The sequence below is a fragment of the Tiliqua scincoides genome, chromosome 1 (genome assembly GCF_035046505.1).
Source record: "Tiliqua scincoides isolate rTilSci1 chromosome 1, rTilSci1.hap2, whole genome shotgun sequence".
Taxonomy (NCBI): domain Eukaryota; kingdom Metazoa; phylum Chordata; class Lepidosauria; order Squamata; family Scincidae; genus Tiliqua; species Tiliqua scincoides.
This window is the reverse complement of record NC_089821.1, coordinates 93,551,713-93,571,996: the sequence shown is the minus strand read 5'-3', so window position 1 is coordinate 93,571,996 and position 20,284 is coordinate 93,551,713. Positions and strand designations below refer to the sequence as shown.

The following is a 20,284-nucleotide window of genomic DNA, read 5'->3' as shown; positions in this document are numbered from 1 at the left end:
GCGACTGGGAGGCGGCGGGGCTGTTTGTGGGTGGGTGTCTGTCTATATACGCGCGCGCTCACGCTCACGCTCACACGCACGTGACGGAGGAGCGCGCGGGGGTTGCCGGGTGTTTTTTTTTTTAGGGGACGGGTAGTGGAAGCGACGACGGTTGGGGCAGGGAGAGAGGAGTGGCGCATGCGCAGAAGAGCCCACTGTGTGACTGGCGCAGGGGACCGGCTCTCTGGCTGTGCGCAGTCCTTGGCGCGAGGGGGTGCGCGGAAAAAGAACCTTCCGCTTTTCAGTGAGCTGAGGGCGCGGTGCAGGTTTCAGAGCCCCAGACCTGTCCGTGTCTACTCGGAACTAAGCCCCTTTGTACTCAGTGGCGCTTACTCCCAGGTAAGTGAGGACAGGATGCTCGGTTGCTGCCACCGCCCCTCGTGTGCAGGGAGTTGTGAGCCCCATCCTAGGCAGGTCTACTCAGAAGTAAGCCCCATTATAGTTGGGGCTTACTCCTGGGTAAGTGTGGATAAGATTGCAGCCTGAAACCAAAGAGCCTGATCCTATGTGTGTCTGCTCAGAAGCAATTCCCATTATAGTCAAGGGAACTTACTCCCAGGTAAGTGCGGATGGGATCACAGCCTGTACCCAGTGCATGGCCAGTCTCTGAGGAAGCCATGGTGGAGGGAACAGGGCTGGTTTGGCATCACCTCTTCTTCTTAGTGGGTTTTTCTCCATAGTGGTGCCTGTGTGTTCTTGAGGTTGGTGCTGCTTGAAGAGAGATGAGGTAGTGTTGCCCCCCAAGAGGAATTCCTGTCGGTGGGGTTTCTTCTGTCAGCGGCATGCCTTCATCAACAGTGTTAGGGACTCTAGTCTGGTGACTGAGACTTGAGTCATGAAAATGTGTGTTTTTCTGTGACTCTGCGACTCGCGTAGAAGACTGAAAGAGACTTGAACCAGGGTCTCCCAGACTCAGCACTCGTCCTCACACATGCCGACTCAAGTCTGTCTGTGTCTGGCTGTGTTTGCTTACTGTTTTCGCCATGTGAAAAATGTCTTGGGGCCAGCATTCCAGCTGGGTGAGCGGCAGGGAGTTCCAGGCAGCAGTCAGGGAAGGGTTTACAAATCAGGCAGGGTGGGGAGGTGGGAATGAGCTTTTTTTTCCTTTTCTCTGATAGGAATGAAGGAACAGATTATCATTGGACAAAGGATGGGCATTTGGATATTTTTATTGACTGAGGGAGAACAGGAGGAAGAGCCCAAGGGGTTTCTTGCCTTACAACTGGCTGCAGAAGCCCAGGGATTTTGCCCAATCTTGCTTTCCAACCTTATGGCTTCTTGACTCTGTTGCTACTTGGGGGAGCAACCCTCATTGAATGTGCGGCTGAAGTGGGACTACTTCTGGTTGTCCTGGTAAGCCTCCTAGCTGCTGCCTGTGTGACCCTCTTCCCTTTTGTTGCTACTGTCCAGGTTTCTCGCCATCCCTCGTGCCCTGTTGGGCGGGGTCAGTAGGGGAGTGAGTAAAGAGAACTCCGACACACACACAGCCCACCAGCAACTGAGTTTTATCTACGGCGGGCTTTTTAAAGGGCGGCAACTTGATTTGAGTCCACTTGAGTCAACTAAAGCAGTGGTTTTCAACCTTTTTCATCTCATGGCACACTGACGATGCTAAAACTGTCAAAGCACACCATCAGTTTTTTGACAGCTGACAAGGCACACTGCATTGACAGCAGGGGCTCACACCTCTCAATGACCCTACTAACAATTGACCCTCCCCCAAGCTCTTGTGGCTCACCTTCAGGCCATCTGTGGCACACCAGTGTGCCATGGCACAGTGGTTGAAAATGGCTGCACTAAAGGGTGACTCGGTGACTTGGAAAGTGCCCCCATTAGGACTTTTTCGAGGCGAGTCACAGGGGGCAGTGACTCTGTGACTAGACTCAAGTCTGACCCTGCTGGGTTTTTCCAACACTGCTGATCAATTATTTTCCACATTTTTGTACTCCCCCTTCCTCCCAAGAAGCTCTGAGTGGTGTACATGGTTCCCCCCCTCATTTTGTCCTCACAACAACCCTGTGAGGTAGATGTGGTTGAGAGAGTGAGTGGCCCGTGGTTGCCCAGGAAGTTCATGGCTGAGTGGGAATTTGCATCTGGATCTTCCAGGTCTGAGTCCAGCTCCTGAACTACTGCATCTGTCTGGCTGTAGCAAGCAATTGAACCAATATCAAGTGATTGTGTCATGATCCTAGCACATGACGGCACCTTGTGCTGAATCAACCTCATCTCAGGGCAGCATTGTGTCCATGTAGGGCAGTTGTTCTTAAACTGGGGCGTTGTGACACTCCAGCCCGAGGGCCCTGGACTGTGCTCCCTTATGGGGCAGGGGCGGGGGGAAGGTTAAGCGATTACAAACCAGAGGTGGGGCACGATCGCTCCACTTTCATTTTCTGAAGGTTGGAGAGCCCTGCGGAGGGTCGCACAGGGCCCCCGCATCCCCAGAAGGCTACTGCAGGGACTGGTAAGTACATGCCAGCCCCTGCCCCCTTTAACAATGCAATCCTGGGGATTGTGTTGCTGCCTCCCCCCCCCCCATTGCTTTCCCTGCTCACTCGCACATACTTACAGCGATTCTCAAGCTCCCTGGGCGTAGGAGTTTGTGATGCGCCTAGCCTGCAGGTTCCTCGCTTGGTAGTCTCAAAACAATACCAGCGACCTTTTGCATCCCAGAGCCTTCCTTGCTCTGAGTATTTAAGGGAGATACTGTACTTTTTACAAACACATTTTTAGTCTAATGATTTGCTGCTGCTGTTGGTTTTATGTGAGCTGCTCTTGGGAGTTGTGGAGCTGGGATAAAAGTGCTTTATAGTCCCTACATTGAGTAGGTTTAAACTGCTGGATGGACTATCATGGGCAGGGTCGGAAAGCTGTCAGTAGGTCAGCTGTTCCAGCTAAGTTATTCACAAATCCAGGCATTTGCTGCCATCTAAAGATTTGACTCTTGTCACATTTAAGTGGACTGACTTTCATCTGTTTTGAATATTAATTGATTCAGATGCACCTTATAGACTATATGCTTTCTAAAATATCTGGACCAGCCCTGTTAAAAAGATAGTCTTTATGATGGCCGTAAAGAGCAAATTTTTGTACTTGGATGAACCATCTTGTAAGTATTGAGGGCAAAGTAAAAAACAATCAGAGGTCTGTTGTGTATTGCTGTAATTTACATTACAGTAGCCTCCCATACGTTCCTACTGTTACTACAAATGCCCAAAACTGCAGATAGACATAGATTCACTCTGAGTCTTTTTAGCAAATATCTCATGTTACACTCTTCCAGTGTCAGACATGTATATATTGGGGTGAATATATATATTCAATGTAATTCCAGTTACTTGTTCATATATATATATTATATGGAAAGAAAACAGTTGTGTTGGTATTGCATTTTAAGAGAGGCTTGTGAGAAAATGAAGTTTGACAGGATACAGTGTTGAGCATTTTGTAGGAGGCAGTCTCTTGTTTGTGGGACATATGATTTGGGGTGGCCCACAGCTTGTTTTAGGGACCAGAAGTGTGCAAGCTATATTTTCTTATCCAAGTTCTATGTTAAATAAGGAACTGTGGAACTGGAATATGTTTGTATTCATGAGAAAATTTCACTATAATTTTCCCCCACCCCCTTTAGGTTCTGAATTAATATGAGCAAACGTAAATTGAAGGAAGATAGCTTTGCAAATGGACACTGTATCTCGCAGGTTAGTAATATCATTTACAATAGCATTTCTTGAATATTTGAATCATCATGGTGGCTTAACCTGTTGGGTATACAGGTCCAACCTTGTTATACATGGATTTTTTTATACACAGATTTGACTCAACACGAATGGCCCCTGCAAATGAGAAGGAATGTGCTGATCCCTGGAGAAGGGCAAAAATGCATCTTTAAAATCAGTTTTAAAACCTGCTTTTTACTGTTGTAGAGAGACAGTCGCAATGCCCCAGTTTGAATACCTCTGCTCTAAGTGATAGTTGGCTCTGTTGTATTTGAATATTTTATATCTATCTCAATTTACAGGTACAAAAATTATTACGTGAAAGATTCTGTCATCGGCGACTAAAGGGAAAGTTGTTCGGAGCTGAACTTCAGTACAAGTAAGCAAGCTTTCTTTTCGCTTTTCAGGCAAACCTTTTTACTGGTCCCCTGGATTCTGATCTGTAAGTTCAATGGAAAACCAAAGACTTTGTAAAATTTCCCCAGTATATATCTCCCTCAAACAACCTCTAAAAAGATCTAAGTCTTTAAGGAGGGGAGGAGTGTTCTTAGTGGTAATTGTTTAAGACATCAAATGGAAGCTCTGACTTCCACAGAGCCTTACAGTTATCCCACTGACTTTTCCCCACCCAAACAAATTACTTCAGGTGATGTTGTAGACAGAAATACTTGGGCATATTCTTCTCCTTTAACAGATTAACACCAGAACCAGAGGACATCCACTAAAATTGAGTATTGGGAGAGCTAGAACAGACAAAAGAATTTCTTTAGCTTGTTGTAAATAGTGTGTAAATAGTCTTTGGAACTCCTTGCTGCAGGATGTGGTGATGGTATCTGGCCCAGATGCCCTTAAAAGGGGATTGGACAGATTTCTAGAAGAAAAATCCATCACAGGTTACAAGCTGTTATGGTATTGTGCAATCTCCTGGTTTGAGAAGTAGGCTGCCTTAGAAGGCCAGGTGCAATGGAGTGGCACCAGGAAGTAGAATCTTGTTGTCTTGTGTGCTTCTTGAGACATCTGGTGGGCCATTGTGAGGTACAGGAAGCTGAATTAAATGGGCCTTTGGGCCTGATCCAGCAAGGCTCTTCTTATGTTGTTATTACTGTTACAGTAGCTTTTGGGCAGCACCACTGATGGTTAAGGAGGAAGGGTAGTCCATATCTTGACATTCTGGGGTGGGGGAGGGAAGTAGCTAGACATAGTTCAGGCTTGTCTAGTCTTCATCAGATCAGCACTGTTCCAGTGAAGAGCAAGGATAACCACATCAAAACTGCATAAAGTGTTTATGAACAGTTTAAACAATTCCTTTTAAAGAAAGTCTCAACTAGCCAGTTGAAAGTCAGAAATATGTACAAGTGACCCATGTTATCAGATTTAGAACCCTTGGATTTCTTTATCTGAACCCTTAGGGAAGGTCTTATTTCCACAGGTGTCTGCCTATGGTCTCTGTGGGCTTCAGAATGAAACCTGGAGCGATTTAAAGTGAACTCCTGGTTTTCAAAAACTGGAAGTTCTCTTTTAAATGCTCTGGGTGGCTTTCTGAGGCCTGCAGAGGCCATAGACGTGTGTGTGGCTTCTGCAGGCTTCAGAAAGCCTCCTGAGGCGACCAGAGTACTGCTCTGGTCGCCCTTGGAGGCTTAAAAGGCCCTCCAAATCTGCAGATTCAAACATCCATGGATTTCAGTATCCGTAGGGGTTCCAGGAATGGAACCCCAGCAGGTAACACAGGCCGACTGTTTATATGTACCATCACGAGTATATGTGTGCAATAACAAATAAAATGCCTTTAGCTACTTTTCTAAAGGACCTGTCTCCATTTGTAGGGGATTCCCTGCTGTGTTGTCAAATTCATAGTATGCTTTCTGGAGGTTAAGGATTGGATGGATCGTAAGAGGGCCTTCATGTCATTTTATCAATTTTTATATTGGTATTTGTTACCTTGACAATAAATGCTGGTGCTTCCAATATAGGAAAATACCCTCCAGAATTCTGTTGATTAACTTAGGGCGTAATCCTAACCCACTTTCCAGCACCGACATAAGGGCAACGCAGCTCTAACATAAGGGCAATGCAGCTCCCCTTACTTTGAAGAGGCCTCCATGAGTGCCACCCAACTGTAGGATGCAGCGCACGTCCCATTGGCACTGCTATGCCAGAGTTGGAAAGTTGCTTAGGATTTGGGCCTTAGTAACTACATTTGCAGTTCCTTGGCTATATACAATCTCTGCTGGTATGTAGTTATTTGTAGGGGAAGATATTTCAAATATCATTTTTCAAAACTGAATTTTTCTTGCTCTGTGTTGCTATTAAGTTTAACCTCTAAAGTTCAGTTTTTTATTTTTCCCCCTCACATAGACATTTACTTGAATTGTTAAACCGTACAGCTATCTATGGTGAAAGCAACTCAGCACTCATTATTGGACCTCGGGGATCAGGAAAGACACTGGTAGAATTTTTTTGTATCAGGTTTCATGCGGATAACTGCAATTCCATTATTTAGTGTTTTGAATGAATTGAATTTGCAAGTATGAAGCTATGCATTTTTTCCTTTAGTCCTTGAATTAAAGTTCCTCTAATCCAGAGCTTTTCAGACTGGGGCGTAACACCCCAGCCTGTGGGCCCTGGCCTCTGCCCCCTTAAGGGGCGGGGGCAGCCAGGAGGCAGGGCGAACGTGGAAGTGGAGCGCCATCGCTTCACTTTCGAAGCTGCAGGGAGCCCTGCAGAAGGTTGTGCAGCTCCCTGCACCCCGGAAGGCTGCCGGAGGCTTGGGTAAGTGCAGACGAGGCCCTGCAGCCCCCTGAGCCATATTATCCTCAGAATCGCGCTACTGCCTTCCCCCTGCCCCCACTGCCTCCCCCCACCCCCGCATGGCTTTACAGCAGTTTTCAAACTCCTGGAGAGTTTGAAAACTGCTGCTTTAATCAGTGAAATTTCATTTTCTTTTATATAAAGTGTTAACCAGCAGCTTTGCTAATGCGAGAGGAAGAAAATCTTAGCTTTGTTAATTTGTTCAAGCATTGTTAATATTGAATTGAATTCGGCAAGCTTTCTGAATTTTTATTTACCATATAAAAATGTAACTCTTAATTCCTCAGATTCATTCTTTTAATTTTTGGGTAACTGTATTTTCTATAACAGCAAAAACAACAGTATTCTAGCATCTTAAAGACTAATCAAGTGTAGTGGTAGCAGGCGGCCGCAAGGGAAGGGGAGGATGGAAATCACTACTTCCATGTCATGCAAATGGAACTCTCTGTGTAGAATTTAACAATCCAATGCTAATAAAAAACACAGATTTTTTTTAATTCAGCAAAATTGTGCTAATTGCCACCTGAAAGCTTGAATAATTATTTTATATGAATTATAGGTGTAGTACTCTCCCTTAACTATTAAATAAAAGTAGGCTTTTATTCTGAGTGTTTCTCAAATATACATTAATGCAGGGGTAGGGAACCTGTGCCCATTTGAGGTCCCAGTTGCAGCCTTTTCCATATTTGTCAGCAAATACTAAATTGCCTTTTAGTTCATGACATAATGCCAAACTCAGGGTATTTTTTTTTTGAAGTTTTATTTATTTTTTCCTGTCAGTGGCAACTTGGTAATTGGTTAATTGACAGCCACCCAGTGACTCCTGTCATAGGCCTGAGAGCTTCCTTGGGAAAGAACTGTAGCATGTTAAACAAAAATATATATACTTTCAGTTCTTTTGAAAAGAAAAATGAAGCTTTTTTTTAAATAGAAGTGTATCGTAATTGATAGGCTTAATTATTGACTGTTTTTCATCTTTACTTCTTAAATTCATAGTTGTAATATAGTAAGAAAAAAATCATTTTTGCTGTAAACAACACATTCTTTTTTGTTTCTAGTTGTTATATCATGTTTTACAAAAACTCATGGAAATAAAGCAAGTAAGGGACAACATATTGCAAGTTCATTTAAATGGTAAGCAATGCAACATTTCTTGCTAGATTGAATTTTCTTGAAGATGGTTCATTCATAGAGGCTTGGAAAATGGTTCTCACTTATTCAGGCTTGCAACTTAACATTACCTCTGTTAAGTAACAGTTGCAAGGAAATATTCTTACCCTTGCCAGATACCCACTAGTAACAGAGAAAGAACTATGTATGAAGTATCTTTAAACCAAGTTTTGACAGTTTGGTTTGGATCTGTGAGTTAACCCTTAAAATATAGAAGCCAGAACTTCCTGGTCACAGTGGTGAGCTGACCCACGTGTTCTGTTGAGTGCGGCCATAAACGCCACTTTTTTTTTTTAAGCATAGGCCTGTTCTGATGAAGGGAATCAGTTCAGATGTAATATTTCTGACAATTGAATTATGTGCTATGTTTGTGTGTAATTAGTTATTATCTATTTAACGCAGATCATAGTTCACTGTCATATTCAAACTGGCAGATTATGATTTGTACTTCGCCTCTATATCAAAACCATAGTTTAAATCTACAGTAATAGCAAGCTATGACTTAAAATGTGTCATGTTATGATTTAGGTTAAATAGGTAGTAACTAATTGAATCTGAGCATGACAGGAAAGGAGGAAGTGTGTAAACAGTCTAGACCTGCTCATGTGATACCAAGCAATAGTTAATGCTTCATGTTTTATCCTTTTTAGTATTGGAAAGCCAATATCTTTTTAAGGAAAATCAGAAGTCTTTAATTTCTGCGTAGTTAATGCCAAGGCAATTCTAAAATTTACTTTGCCTGTTGCTAATTTTTGTATCACAAAATTCCTTCCTTTTTTCTCTGTTTCTTTGCAGCCACTTAGGTTTTGGCACAAGCAAAATCTGAAATATTATAATGTATTTTCTGTTCTCTTTAGGATTATTACAGACCAGTGATAAAATTGCTCTCAAGGAGATTACGAGGCAGTTAAATCTGGAAAATGTGGTTGGAGATAAAGTTTTTGTAAGTGTAAAATCAAAGTAATTGTAAAACTGTGTAGGCCCTTGTCCATTTGGAAAGTATACCTACCTGGTCTCTTTTCTATATACAGTATTGTAAAAGATCGTATAGCAAATGAAATAGTGTAGTGGATTTGATTTAATGCCATTCTCATTTGGAACTTTTCAATATTTAACTCTGGGATCTAATGATTTTCTGACAATAAATAATGGGAAATCAGCAAAGAGTTCCTAAGAATGGAGACCCTGTTTCAGACAGGTCAAAGAAAGGGCTTTCCATAGTACATGCAAGATCAGTTTTGAAATGCGTGACAGCTTGCTTAGTGTGCAGGTAAATGTCATAAGTCATTTCTGATTGCATCCGAATTTAAAGTCGTGCATCCTGGTCCCACTTGGCAAATATCAGTATATAGTAAAGTTGAAGTCATTGTATACTGTGCATATTTGGACTAAAAATCAGACTTTCAGTGTTCCAGGAAGCTGTTAACATTTTGCTAGGAATTGAAGTTTGTGACAGTAAATTTCTGGAAGAATCCATATTTTTGGTCCAGTTTTTCTGAGCAGAAACCAGATAACTACAATTCTCTGAATAAAAGCTAGATTCTTAGTGAATTTCCATTGACTGGAGTCTTTTGTATTTAAGCTTAATATTGAACAATCATTTAAAAATTGCTCTTCTAGGGTAGTTTTGCAGAAAATCTTGCATTTCTTCTTGAAGCACTAAAAACAGGTAATTGTTTCCTTTTTAAAATTCATGACAAAGCAGCTTAGTTCATGGCTGAGTTGAAGGTTTTAAAGTGAGATGATGTGTTGGTTAAGTTCAGATGTCCTGAGAAGCCAGGATTAAGTAATGGCTTTGTGCGCTATCCACAATCTGCAGCAAAGATAAATCATGGCTAACCAGGGAAACTCAGGTTAGAAGAAACCAGTATTGGCCAGTTTGCACATTATGGTGTCTTGAGGACACCTGCCAATTACACTTAACATGACCTTAAATTATATAACACTTAATGCTTTCTATGACCTTCAGTATCGAAACTTAAAAAAACCCAAAAACCACTAGGGCTTTAGTTAAGGAATATGTGAATTTTGAATATCATAAAATTCATTAGCTATTTAGTTTAAATTTTAACTGCATAATCAGTAGCAAGGACAGTAGCATCAGACATTGTAACCTTAAACATAGGCTACATTGACAGAAATAGCCACACAACTATTGTACTCTGTGTATACCCAAGTCTTGGAGATTCAGATTCAAATTTCCACTCAGTCATGAAGCTTACTGGTTGAACTGGAACCAGTTGCCATCTCTCAGCATAACTTGCTTCTCATGATTATTGTGAGCTAACCTAGAAAGAATCTTGTATTCCACTCTCAATTAATAGATATGTGTTTAGCAGGGACAGACAAATTAATACTTCTTTTTTTTACTCCAAAATTGCATCAACATGAAGTGAATCCTGCTTATAATTGTTAAAAAGCAAAACAGATTCTGCATATTTTACACTTGTTGCAAGAAATGTTTTGCTGCTTGCTAGGACGTACACTAAAATGGGAATTTATATTGCTTCTGTGGTGTGCCACATTTTATTTAGAAATAAAAGGGATGGGACAGTAATATTTACTATTTGTGCCATGTAGTATTGGCAGACCCATCAGCCATATATTCAAGTGGAAAAACATTTTATTCATTAGAACTTTGGGTTAGAGGCAGAATATTGATGACTGCAGAGGGTATGATGGCTGCACTGGCTTGTGCTTCTTAGAAATTGATTTCATATTTTGATAATTGTTTAAAAAGCCAGCAGCAGTATATATAATGTGTAATTTATATTTTCTAGTTTTCTGTATTTTATGTATTGTTCACTGCCTTGGGTGCCCTTGAGGGGAGAAGGGCAGATTAAAATTCAAATAAATAAATATTTTAAGATTGTTTTTGGATGTTGTTATAAAAAAGGATGTAAAGGGAAATATTCAGCAGCTTTCCATTTTAACAGTGAATGGTAGTTTTTGTTAAATTCTGAGTTATTTTTATTTGAGGTTCTCAGAAAGCACTTACATTGGTGTCTGTCAACACACTCATTTAAAAATTTTTATCTACAAACTGTGATAATCAAAACAGTATTTAATGATCTAGTAGTTACATGTTGATATGCTGTTTTAGGTGATCGTGCCCACAGTTGTCCTGTGCTTTTCATACTGGATGAATTTGATTTATTTGTTCATCATAAAAACCAGACTTTGCTGTATAACCTCTTTGATATATCCCAGTCTGCACAGACACCAATCGCCGTTGTTGGTCTAACTTGTCGATTGGTAAGAGGAGTTTACCTTTCTCTTAATGTATTTGGCAATTCAGATAATGACTGCTGCAGATCTTCCTTTTACATTTTCTGAGACCTTGCTCAGTGTGTAGCTAGTGGAGGGGCAAAATGGTATGTACTGTAGGCGCTGCAACATGCCATGTAAATGGCCCGTCCCACTTGCCATCAGAGCTATTCTGGGCAGCAATAGCAACACTCAGGAGATGCTGCTTGGTTTGGCAAGTGCCTATGTGTTGCTTTTGCTTCCAGGAATGGATCCGATGGCAAGTGGGAGGGACCACTTACAGGGCATGTTGCAGCACCTGCAGTACTTAGTGTTTTGCCCCTCCTCTAGCTACACTACTGTCTTTGCTCTAGGGCAGTGGTTCTCACACATTTAGCATCAGAACCCACTTTTTAGAATTTGAATCTGTCAGGACCCACCAGAAATGATATCATGACCATGACACCATCAAGCAGGAAAATTTTTAACAATCCTAGGCTGCAGTCCTACCCATTCTGACCCAGGAGTAAGTCCCATTTACTATCATTGTTAAAAGAATATATGTAGTAGCTTATTAAAAGAACAGGTCTGTAACATTTCCACAAATGCAGTCATGTACCATGGTAGCATCAAGTCCAATATATTAAAAATAAAATATTGAAATGAATGGGGACCCACCTGAAATTGGCTCGTGATCCACCTAGTGCGTCCTGACCCACAGTCTGAGAAACACTGCTCTAAGGCATTTGAGTAGCTTTCAAGAGGTGTGATTTTGCTTCAGTTATCAAGGTTAGGATGCTACTTTAGCAACAGCTATGGAACATTCCGGCTTGTAATAATGCACCTAAAACATCTGCACAGATTTGTACTGTTGAAAGTATCTGCAGCTTAAAATTCTTTTAAGATTTTTCAGTCTTCTTTGTTCACCTTAAGCAAACTTTAAAATGAGCTATCAATCTTCATATGTCTAAACTGAAAACTAGCCTAGATGTTTATTAGCTGAAACTTCTAGACTGAAAATGCAAATAAAACTGTATTCCAAAGTCTTTAAATTGCTGTGTAACTTGCTTAATAACTGTTGCTCTTTTTGTAAGAGAACATGAATTTAAGTACAGAGTTGTACTGGAGCATTTGATTGGCACTGTAGAAGTACAGCAGGAACATAACACAATTTTAAACAATTTGGATTGATTATTGATGTCTTGAATGTCAAACACTAAAATCTTTCTACTTTTTTAAAACTAGGATATTCTAGAACTCATGGAGAAGAGAGTGAAGTCAAGATTTTCTCATCGGCAAATATTCTTAATGAATTCCTTTGATTTTAAAACATATCTGAATATTTGCAAAGAACAGCTATCCCTGCCTCCAGAATATACAGAAAAGTATTTTGCTCAGAAATGGAATAAGAATATACAGGTGGTTGAAATAAAGGCATTAATACATGAGCAAGACTTGCAGATAAACTGAGGAATAGCAATACTTATGTGATCCAGAATACATTGCACATTTTTTTTGTTTTCAAAGTAGTAAGTAATAAAATTGTACATTGAGTTCCCAAGTGGAAAGTGTGCACAGAGGAATGAGCAAAAAATGCCTTTTTGATGGCAGTCCCCTGTATTTTATAGAGAGCTGTTCTGGAGAGCCCTCTAAACCTGTGTTTCCTAAACTCCTACAAGGGAGTTGGGAGCACTGTAAGCTTGTGGGGGGGGGGAGGGGGGAAAGACAGCATTGTAATCCCCAGGATTGCACTGTTGCCTGGGGAAGGATGTTTTCAATTTACCCGATGGTGTGCCGGCCTCCAGGAGGTGGGGGGATCCCTGCAGACACCTCTGTAGGGCTCCCTAAGCTTCTGTAATAGTAAATTAAACTTAATTGAAAGCCATTTCCTGTTCTCAATCAAAAACTGGAAGTGACTTTCAGTCGAGTTATTTGCTGTTTCAGATGCTTGGGGAGTCCTGCGTAGCTGCCTTCCGCACCCCTTAAGGGACTAATGCTTCATTCTTCCAGGCTGGTGGGTCTTTGCTCTAAACTTTAAATTGTGTGTGTGTGTGTGTGTGTGTGTTTTTTTTTAAGGGTGAGGGTTAGTTGTGGTTTCATTTGAAAGTGACAGTTTAAAAGATTGCATATGCATGCAGAACAGTTTCTTGCATCTATGTGGATCTTGGCCTTTATTTTTAAGTTTGGGAAAACATGGTAATGTCAGTTGCATATCCAGATATTACTTGAGAATTATTTTGAAGCTGTTTAAATCTACACTTAAATCTACACTATGGTTAGTTTTCAAAACTATGGCTATTGAACATCTGCCAAGACTCTTATCCAGCATGTATGTTCTGACTGGCTTTTGTATCCTGCTTAAAGATCAGTTTTCTAGGTAGTTGAGTGAAGCCCTCATCGTACAATATAAAAAGAAAGGCAGCATGATAAAAATTAAATTAAGCCATTTCTGCACAATGTTGCTTAAACGCAACGGGGACCAGATGTGTAGGCCAGGCAAAAAAGGGTTAATAATTTTGTAAGTTTATATAAGAACCTTTTAAAAAGGGTGCATAACATTCTCAAGGCCAATCTGAATTGATGTACATGGTGACAAATGTCATGTTTCAATTTAGAAAATATTAGTATTGGAAGAAATTGGAAGAAATTGTAATATGATACTTGTACTTATTTGAAAGATGATGGAAAGTATGAAAAAACCAGTCTCTAAAGTTTATACCCTCTGGTTTACTTCTGAAAAACTGTAATGGTGAATAGGTGATTTTGTTTTGTATCTTGTTTGTTTTCATATAAGTTAAACAAGTCTTAACAGAAACATTCATGCAGTCAGTATGTTATTTTGAGAGTACAGTCTACAAAGCTAACTTCTACAATTGTTAAATTTTTTTCTTTTGATTTAGTCTCTCCTTGAAGACCGGACAGTGAGGGAAGTACTGCAAAATCAATTCCATTATAGCAAAGACCTGCAGTCTCTTTACAGCTTATTGGTAAGGTAATCTTGGCACCTTAATTCAGTACTTTCTGACCAATGTTTTTATTTTTAGACTTGGAAGTTGGTGGATACGCTTCTGATTTTGAATGGAAAAGAAATTAACATACATATTAAAAAATATAATGGCAAGGAATGTGTTCCTATTTAGTAAGCTTCCTGATCACCAATGGGTCTTCTCAGACATATGCCACCAAAATCAGTGTCATATGTCTTGGGAAAGAAAAGAGGCAGGGAGGTTTTAAAGCGGAATAAGATTGGTGTGTACCATTGCCACTGGCTCCACCCCTCCTGCCTTCTCCCTACCCAGATTGCTCTCCCGTCCCCACCCAGAAACTCCCTTCAGTTCCTTCCCCCCATCTCTCCTTTCCCCACTGCTACCTTTCCTGGTACAGGTAAATGAGGTCCTTGCTGCTGGTGAATGCATGTGGCTGCCAGAAACTGCACTTTTGGTCTTGTTGCATTCGCCAGCAGTGTCAGTGAGTATGACAACCTTGTGCATTGCATGCCAGATCTAGGCACTTTTACCTGTATACTGGCACTTCTACTTGTGGAACACCTGTTCTGCCAGTGGCCCCAATCTGATCCATTTGGGCCATTAGAGTGCTGCTTTAGGTAACAAATGCTTAATAAATTACATTTTTTCAGTGTTAACTTGTGGACAGGAGTTGTTGGAATTCTTTACATGGACAGCCAAATGCATTGTGTGAACCTACCCAAGGTCTAGTTCTGAAAATATTAGAGTGTGCATTGATATTGTGGAATGTCAGCATTCCCTGAAACTAATGAACTGACAGTGTGATCCTTGTGTGTCTGCTCAGAAGTGAGCCCTGTTAACTTATTCAATAGGGACTTATTCTTAGGTAAGCACACACAGAATAGCAGCCTTAGATCACTCAGATCACTAATGGTTTAGGGTGCAACCCTATCTAACTTTCCAGTACTGATGCAGCTGTGCCAATGAGGTGTACACTGCCTCCTGTGGTGGTGATGGGGTCAGTCATGGAGGACTCATCAAGGTAAGGGAACATTTGCTCCCTTACCTTGGGACTAGATTGCTGTTGCATTGGTGCTGGAAAGTTGGATAGGATTATGCCCTTAGGGCACAATCCTAACAAGGTCTACTAAGAAGTAAGTTCTGTTTTGTTTTGTGGGGCTTACTCTCAGAAAAGTGTGGTTAGGATTGCAGCCGAAGTCATTTAAGAAAAAAAACTGTATCCATCCTTTTCTAAGCTGTGTTGTGTATTAAACATCCCTATAAGAAACCAGTTTATTGAACTTGTATTTCTGTGCTGAAATACATTAAAGTGTTAAGGGTAACCATCATTATAATATAGCCAGTGTGCACCACATTAATCTAAGCTATACAAGCATGATAAATGTTTCATTTAATTGTATTTTTTGCCTACTGGGCTTATATACTGGCCCAGTATAGTTGCAACTTCAACCCATGTCTTAACACTGTGAATCAACCTGTGGCTTTATCCTGGTTTCCTCTAATAAATGCACATGCCACATTTATTTGGTTTGTTTATGTGGTTGTTTGGTTTATTATGTGGTTTGTTCTAAAGCCGAAGCTTCAGTCTTTTCCTACTCGCGGGCAGAAAAGGAGCTGCAGACATGTATTAGCCTGTAGCTCTCTGATGCTTGTACACATAGCATACTATAGGTATAACCTAATTATCCATGGATTTTTTTATCCGTGGTTTTATCTCAAGGTGTTGAGAAGAGCCCTTTAATTTAAAGGGAAAAAGTCATTTAACAGTATCCTCATTAATGGAAGAGAGGGCATCTGGCTGACAATCTCAATCATTCTCTCTCCAGGTACTTAGAACAGCTTCGCTCCAAGGCTAGCAACCCTTCCCTTCGCCCTGAGCATGTGAAAGAAAGATAATCACTTTGCATTACTTCCTAATGCTGCGCTCTGGGTGAAGGGAAGGGTTGCTGGCTTGGAATTAAGCCTTTCTAAGCACTTGGAGAGAGACTGATGGATGGATTGTATGCCTAATGACTCTGTCTGTATTCCAAAGGTCAGCAAGGCTGTTCTTAAATTGCCTAGAAAAGGGATATTGTTTTTTAAATGGATTTGCTTTAATGCAATTTTTGCCATCCATGTGAGTTCTGGGAACAGAACCCTCGCGAAAGAGATTCAACCTGTATTTTGGTTTATGGTTAATGTTTGAACCAGACTGTTATTGCCAAATGTACTTGATGATCTATTTGCGAAGGATGCAGTTTACCATGAATTAATCTTTCTTCAGTGCTAAAAACTGTCAGAGTTCTTAATGTTTGTCATTGCAGCAATTGTAGATTGGGATCTATAGCAATGTTTTCAGGTGATTAATAAAGATACATTTTCTATTAGGAATGATTATAGAAATATTCTGTAATATGCATTATTATTATTATTAACAGTATTTATATACTGCTTTTCAACAAAAAGTTCACAAAGCGGTTTCCAGAGAAAAATCAAATAACTAATGGCTCCCTGTCCCAAAAGGGCTCACAATCTAAAACGTAAATAAATTTGCAATGTATGGAATGTACATTTAATCAGTAGATAAATATTTTATTTTGTCTTCAGATGCTTGCTGTAAGTAGTATAACTGTGTCTCATCCATATATCACTGTGTCAGACCTTCTTGAAGCAAGTAAACTCTATAGAATGGACTCCAAAGCAAATATCATGCATGGTAAGAAGGGAAGCCTTGGTAAATAAGAGCCTCTTTAAAGGTACCAGTTGATAATCTAGAAACTACATAACTTGCTGGACAGAAACATTTGTGCTCATGTAGTTTCTTTAACTCTTAGACATCCTGCCCAAATTCTAGTTTGGGCTGGGGGGGTGTACGCGTATATTCTCCATCCATCCTTTGTCACATGCTCTATTTGTTTTCTGCACTTTCTAGTTTATAGGAGAGCTGTTCTAAAAGTAAGTACCGCTTGGCTGTTAAAAGAACAAGACTTAAGGAGAACAATTTAATACTGCTCAGAAGTTAAGTACCATGGCCACAAGTCAAAGTCAAGAACCTTTATTGGCATAAACAATAAAACACTTTTCTGTGTTAAACAGAAAAGTGTCCATATACATTAACTAGACTCAACTTCTGGAGACAATTCTTGTTTAAATACAATAAAGGTACTTTGCCACGTTAGTTGTTAAAATCTCATTCCTGCTGGTTGACTACTTCTCCACACAGTCTGCATCTGAACTGAGGCAATTGTCAAGTCCTGGGACAAGCTTATTTATCCCCTCCATGAAGAATGTTCCTGGCAGGCCAGGGAGCTTAGTTAGCTGGTAACTCATTCCAGGATCAATCTGTGCATGTGTGCGTGCGCATGCATTGTCCTGCAGAAGAATCAGCCCAATGTAGATGTAGACATTCCTCTCTTTTTTTTTTTTCTGAATCCCAGGTGATTGGGTGGTCCTTTAAGGTCCTTCCTTTAAGGTTTCATTAGCTTTTTGTTGAAAAAAGTTTGTTTGAGCAGCCATTGTCTTATGGAGCTTACTGCGCAAATATCAAACTTGCCAAACAAACTTTGTCTATTTGGCCACTGTCTTCTGGGACCTTAAAGGCAGGACATTCGCCTGGGAGGCAGGAGAGCAATGACAAGTCTTGTTTTTTTAACAGCCAAGTGGTACTTACTTTCAGAATAGCCCTCGTAGTAACCATCATTAGTATTGAACAACCTATGGTTCCTGCTAGTCATGGTTTTTCATGGTTTTCAGATTACCTTTATGTCTAGAAAAATGAGCAGATACATATATTGCATAAATATGCTTGTTGAGAACTTATCAGCAGGCAGAGTGTGATTTGGCAGTATTTTTGAGTTATTGTGAGGAATCTCTAATATGTTTGGCTATAATGCATTGGGAAGATCAATTGGAGACAAAATTGCACAAGTAAGCTTATTTTTTTCTGACAATCTCCCTGAAAAACTGCTCAAAGGAAAAGAGGAATATAATACAAAATAGTTTCAAATTGCTGGTGAAGTAAGAGAAATTAAAAACTTGCCTTTCTCTTATAGGTCTGTCTGTGTTGGAATTTTGTCTCATAATAGCTATGAAACATTTGAATGATACTTACGATGGAGAACCTTTTAACTTTCAGATGGTTTATAATGGTGAGGTGATATTAAATTCTTTATAAAACAGGTTTATTTCCTGTAAAGCAGCAGGAGTAATATATCTATTTGTTAATGCAGAATACCAGAAATTTGTCCAGAGGAAGGCACATACTGTGTACAATTTTGAGAAGCCTGTTGTCATGAAGGTACGTATAACCTACTGTGCATTACGTAGAAAGTGGATTGTTTTGTTGTCATAGGAGCTGAATGAATAGCTTGAAATGTAATTGAAATACTTTAGATGTATTTTGATGTACTTTAACTCCACTTGACTTAAAACTAAATACTAATGTTTTGTGAATGTCAGGAATTGTATACTTTGACTTTAAATCAATGCAGGATGATCCTTCTTTCATTGGCTGGTACTGTACTGCCCTCTGGTGTGCATTAAATGTATATGTGCAGCTTACTAGTCTGAATATATAATATCTTTTAGGACTGATATCCTTTGTTTCTGAGAATGAGACTGAATTAATAGCCCAAGTGTAGGCCATGTTTTTAATGTAGCTGCAAGATACACTTTCAATTTAAATTATACTTCCTGATTTCTTATCCAGTGAAAAATGGTGGAAAATATTCTTATTTATGATTTGTATCAATTCTTTTATTTCAGGCTTTTGAACATTTGCAACATCTTGAGTTGATAAAATCTGTGGAAGGGCCATCTACATCTGTACAAAGAGAATATTTGCTAATGAAACTGCTTTTGGACAACAGCCAAATAATGGATGCTCTACAAGTGTACCCAAACTGCCCAACAGATGTCAAACAGTGGGCCACATCAGTAAACTGATGGTGGACTGATACTTGATGAACCTTCTAGAAGTGTTATTTGGTTATTAAGAAGACTAGGAAGTGGTGAATATGTGGAAAGGTGCGCCTGGTGACTATGGAACTCTTTTTCTTACAGCATAGAATGTACTTTGTTAAAACTGCTTGGTTCTGAAACAGAAATCAAGCCTATTCAGGTTCTTGTCACAATGTTCTTCAGCTAGGGTTTTATTCAGGTTTGTCTTTGTTCAGTAATTGCCTAACTATTGTGAACCATTAAGAGAGTTCAGGGCAAAACTAGGTATGACATGTCATTACATAGTTTAGCATTTGTGTGTTTGGTTAATAGCCCAACTGGAATCAGGACCATAGCAAAAGAGAAGGGTTGCCCCTGCTGAGGTCTTGAAGAGGCCTGTGGGCAGTTCCTCCCCCTGAATTTATTACATTATTATTGAGCAGCTACAACAACAAAGCCCCCTCAAACTTACAGGGTCAAATGATGTGATGAACACAAGGGCTCCTCTTGGGGTCATGTTTTAGCCTCAGAGGTAGGCTTATTGTAAGCAAAGCAAGGTGGTGGTGCTACAACTTTGTGTTTAGGACATTTTCACTCCCACCTTGATCCAGATATTGTGTACCATATATTTTCTGTGAATAAAATATATTCTTAGTCAAATTCCTGTTTCAGCATCAATGAAAGAATGCATAGGGTGTGCAAAAAACTATCCCAGCTGTTTTCAGTGGAGCTTTTTTGGGGGGGAGAGGGCACTCAAAGTAAACTTGAGAGGTATTGATTGTCCAACCAGCAATTATTAACCATAAGAGGGAGCCTGCATTTCTAAGTCTCAGGAGGTCTCCATGCTCTTGGAGCCTTCGATGGCTCAGATCCATGTTTTCAAAGGTCAGGAAGCTAAATTTCTAACAGAACAAGGAAGCAGGTTGTCTCTGCAGAGATAAAAATTCCCTAGCAGGTTTGCTTTCTGTATTCCTATAGGGTCTGTGTTTGCTTAGTTTCACAGCAGAGAGCCTTCTACATGACAAAAAAAGGTGAACATTTGGTGAGTGTTTAGGTTTAACAAACGATGTTTGCATAAAACTTATGCAGGCATGTTTACTCAGTGGCAAATAATACTTGGCTTAAAAAGTGTTTTGGTGGTCTTCCTAATTCAGAAACAGGTAAGATTTCATTTGCTTATTTATCAGAGACTTCTTCTCTAGGTCGGGACCTTAAAGCCATTTCTGCCCAATGTTGCATATATGCAACAGTGATCGAATATGTATACCTGTGGCTGGGCAGAAATGGGTTAAGCAAAATCCTCAGTTTTATATTTGGGTATTTTCCCTCCTATTTTCTATTAAAAATTACTATTGGGGTAGTAAAAGCACTCCTGGGCCAGGTAATGTAGGTGGATGGGTT

The 20,284-nt window shown here is 40.1% G+C and overlaps 1 protein-coding gene across 3 annotated transcripts; it reads left to right on the top strand.

Annotated features, from left to right (window-relative positions):
* The first annotated feature begins 161 nt into the window (after positions 1–161).
* ORC4 (origin recognition complex subunit 4) lies at positions 162–19,543 on the top strand. Of its 3 annotated transcripts, XM_066633244.1 has the most exons (14): positions 291–378; positions 3,668–3,737; positions 4,058–4,134; positions 6,111–6,201; positions 7,622–7,697; positions 8,591–8,676; positions 9,354–9,402; positions 10,837–10,988; positions 12,225–12,398; positions 13,880–13,966; positions 16,553–16,661; positions 17,998–18,093; positions 18,175–18,242; positions 18,710–19,543. In XM_066633244.1, the coding sequence occupies exons 2-14, from the start codon at positions 3,681–3,683 to the stop codon at positions 18,887–18,889; spliced, it is 1,302 nt and encodes a 433-aa protein (XP_066489341.1). In that variant the 5' UTR covers positions 291–378; positions 3,668–3,680; the 3' UTR covers positions 18,890–19,543. The 3 variants fall into 3 exon arrangements, with proteins under 3 accessions (XP_066489331.1, XP_066489341.1, XP_066489351.1); XM_066633234.1 differs by lacking the exon at positions 3,668–3,737 and having other exon boundaries at positions 162–378; XM_066633254.1 differs by lacking the exons at positions 291–378; positions 3,668–3,737; positions 6,111–6,201 and having other exon boundaries at positions 4,055–4,134.
* The last annotated feature ends 741 nt before the right edge of the window (positions 19,544–20,284 follow it).

Excerpts from the sequence above, each read along its gene's own strand:
- ORC4 (XM_066633234.1), top strand. The coding sequence starts at position 178 with ATGCGCAGAAGAGCCCACTGTGTGACTGGCGCAGGGGACCGGCTCTCT. Across the intron at positions 7,698-8,590 it reads ATTGCAAGTTCATTTAAATG|GATTATTACAGACCAGTGAT; the intron begins GTAAGCAATGCA and ends TGTTCTCTTTAG. Across the intron at positions 12,399-13,879 it reads AATGGAATAAGAATATACAG|TCTCTCCTTGAAGACCGGAC; the intron begins GTGGTTGAAATA and ends CTTTTGATTTAG.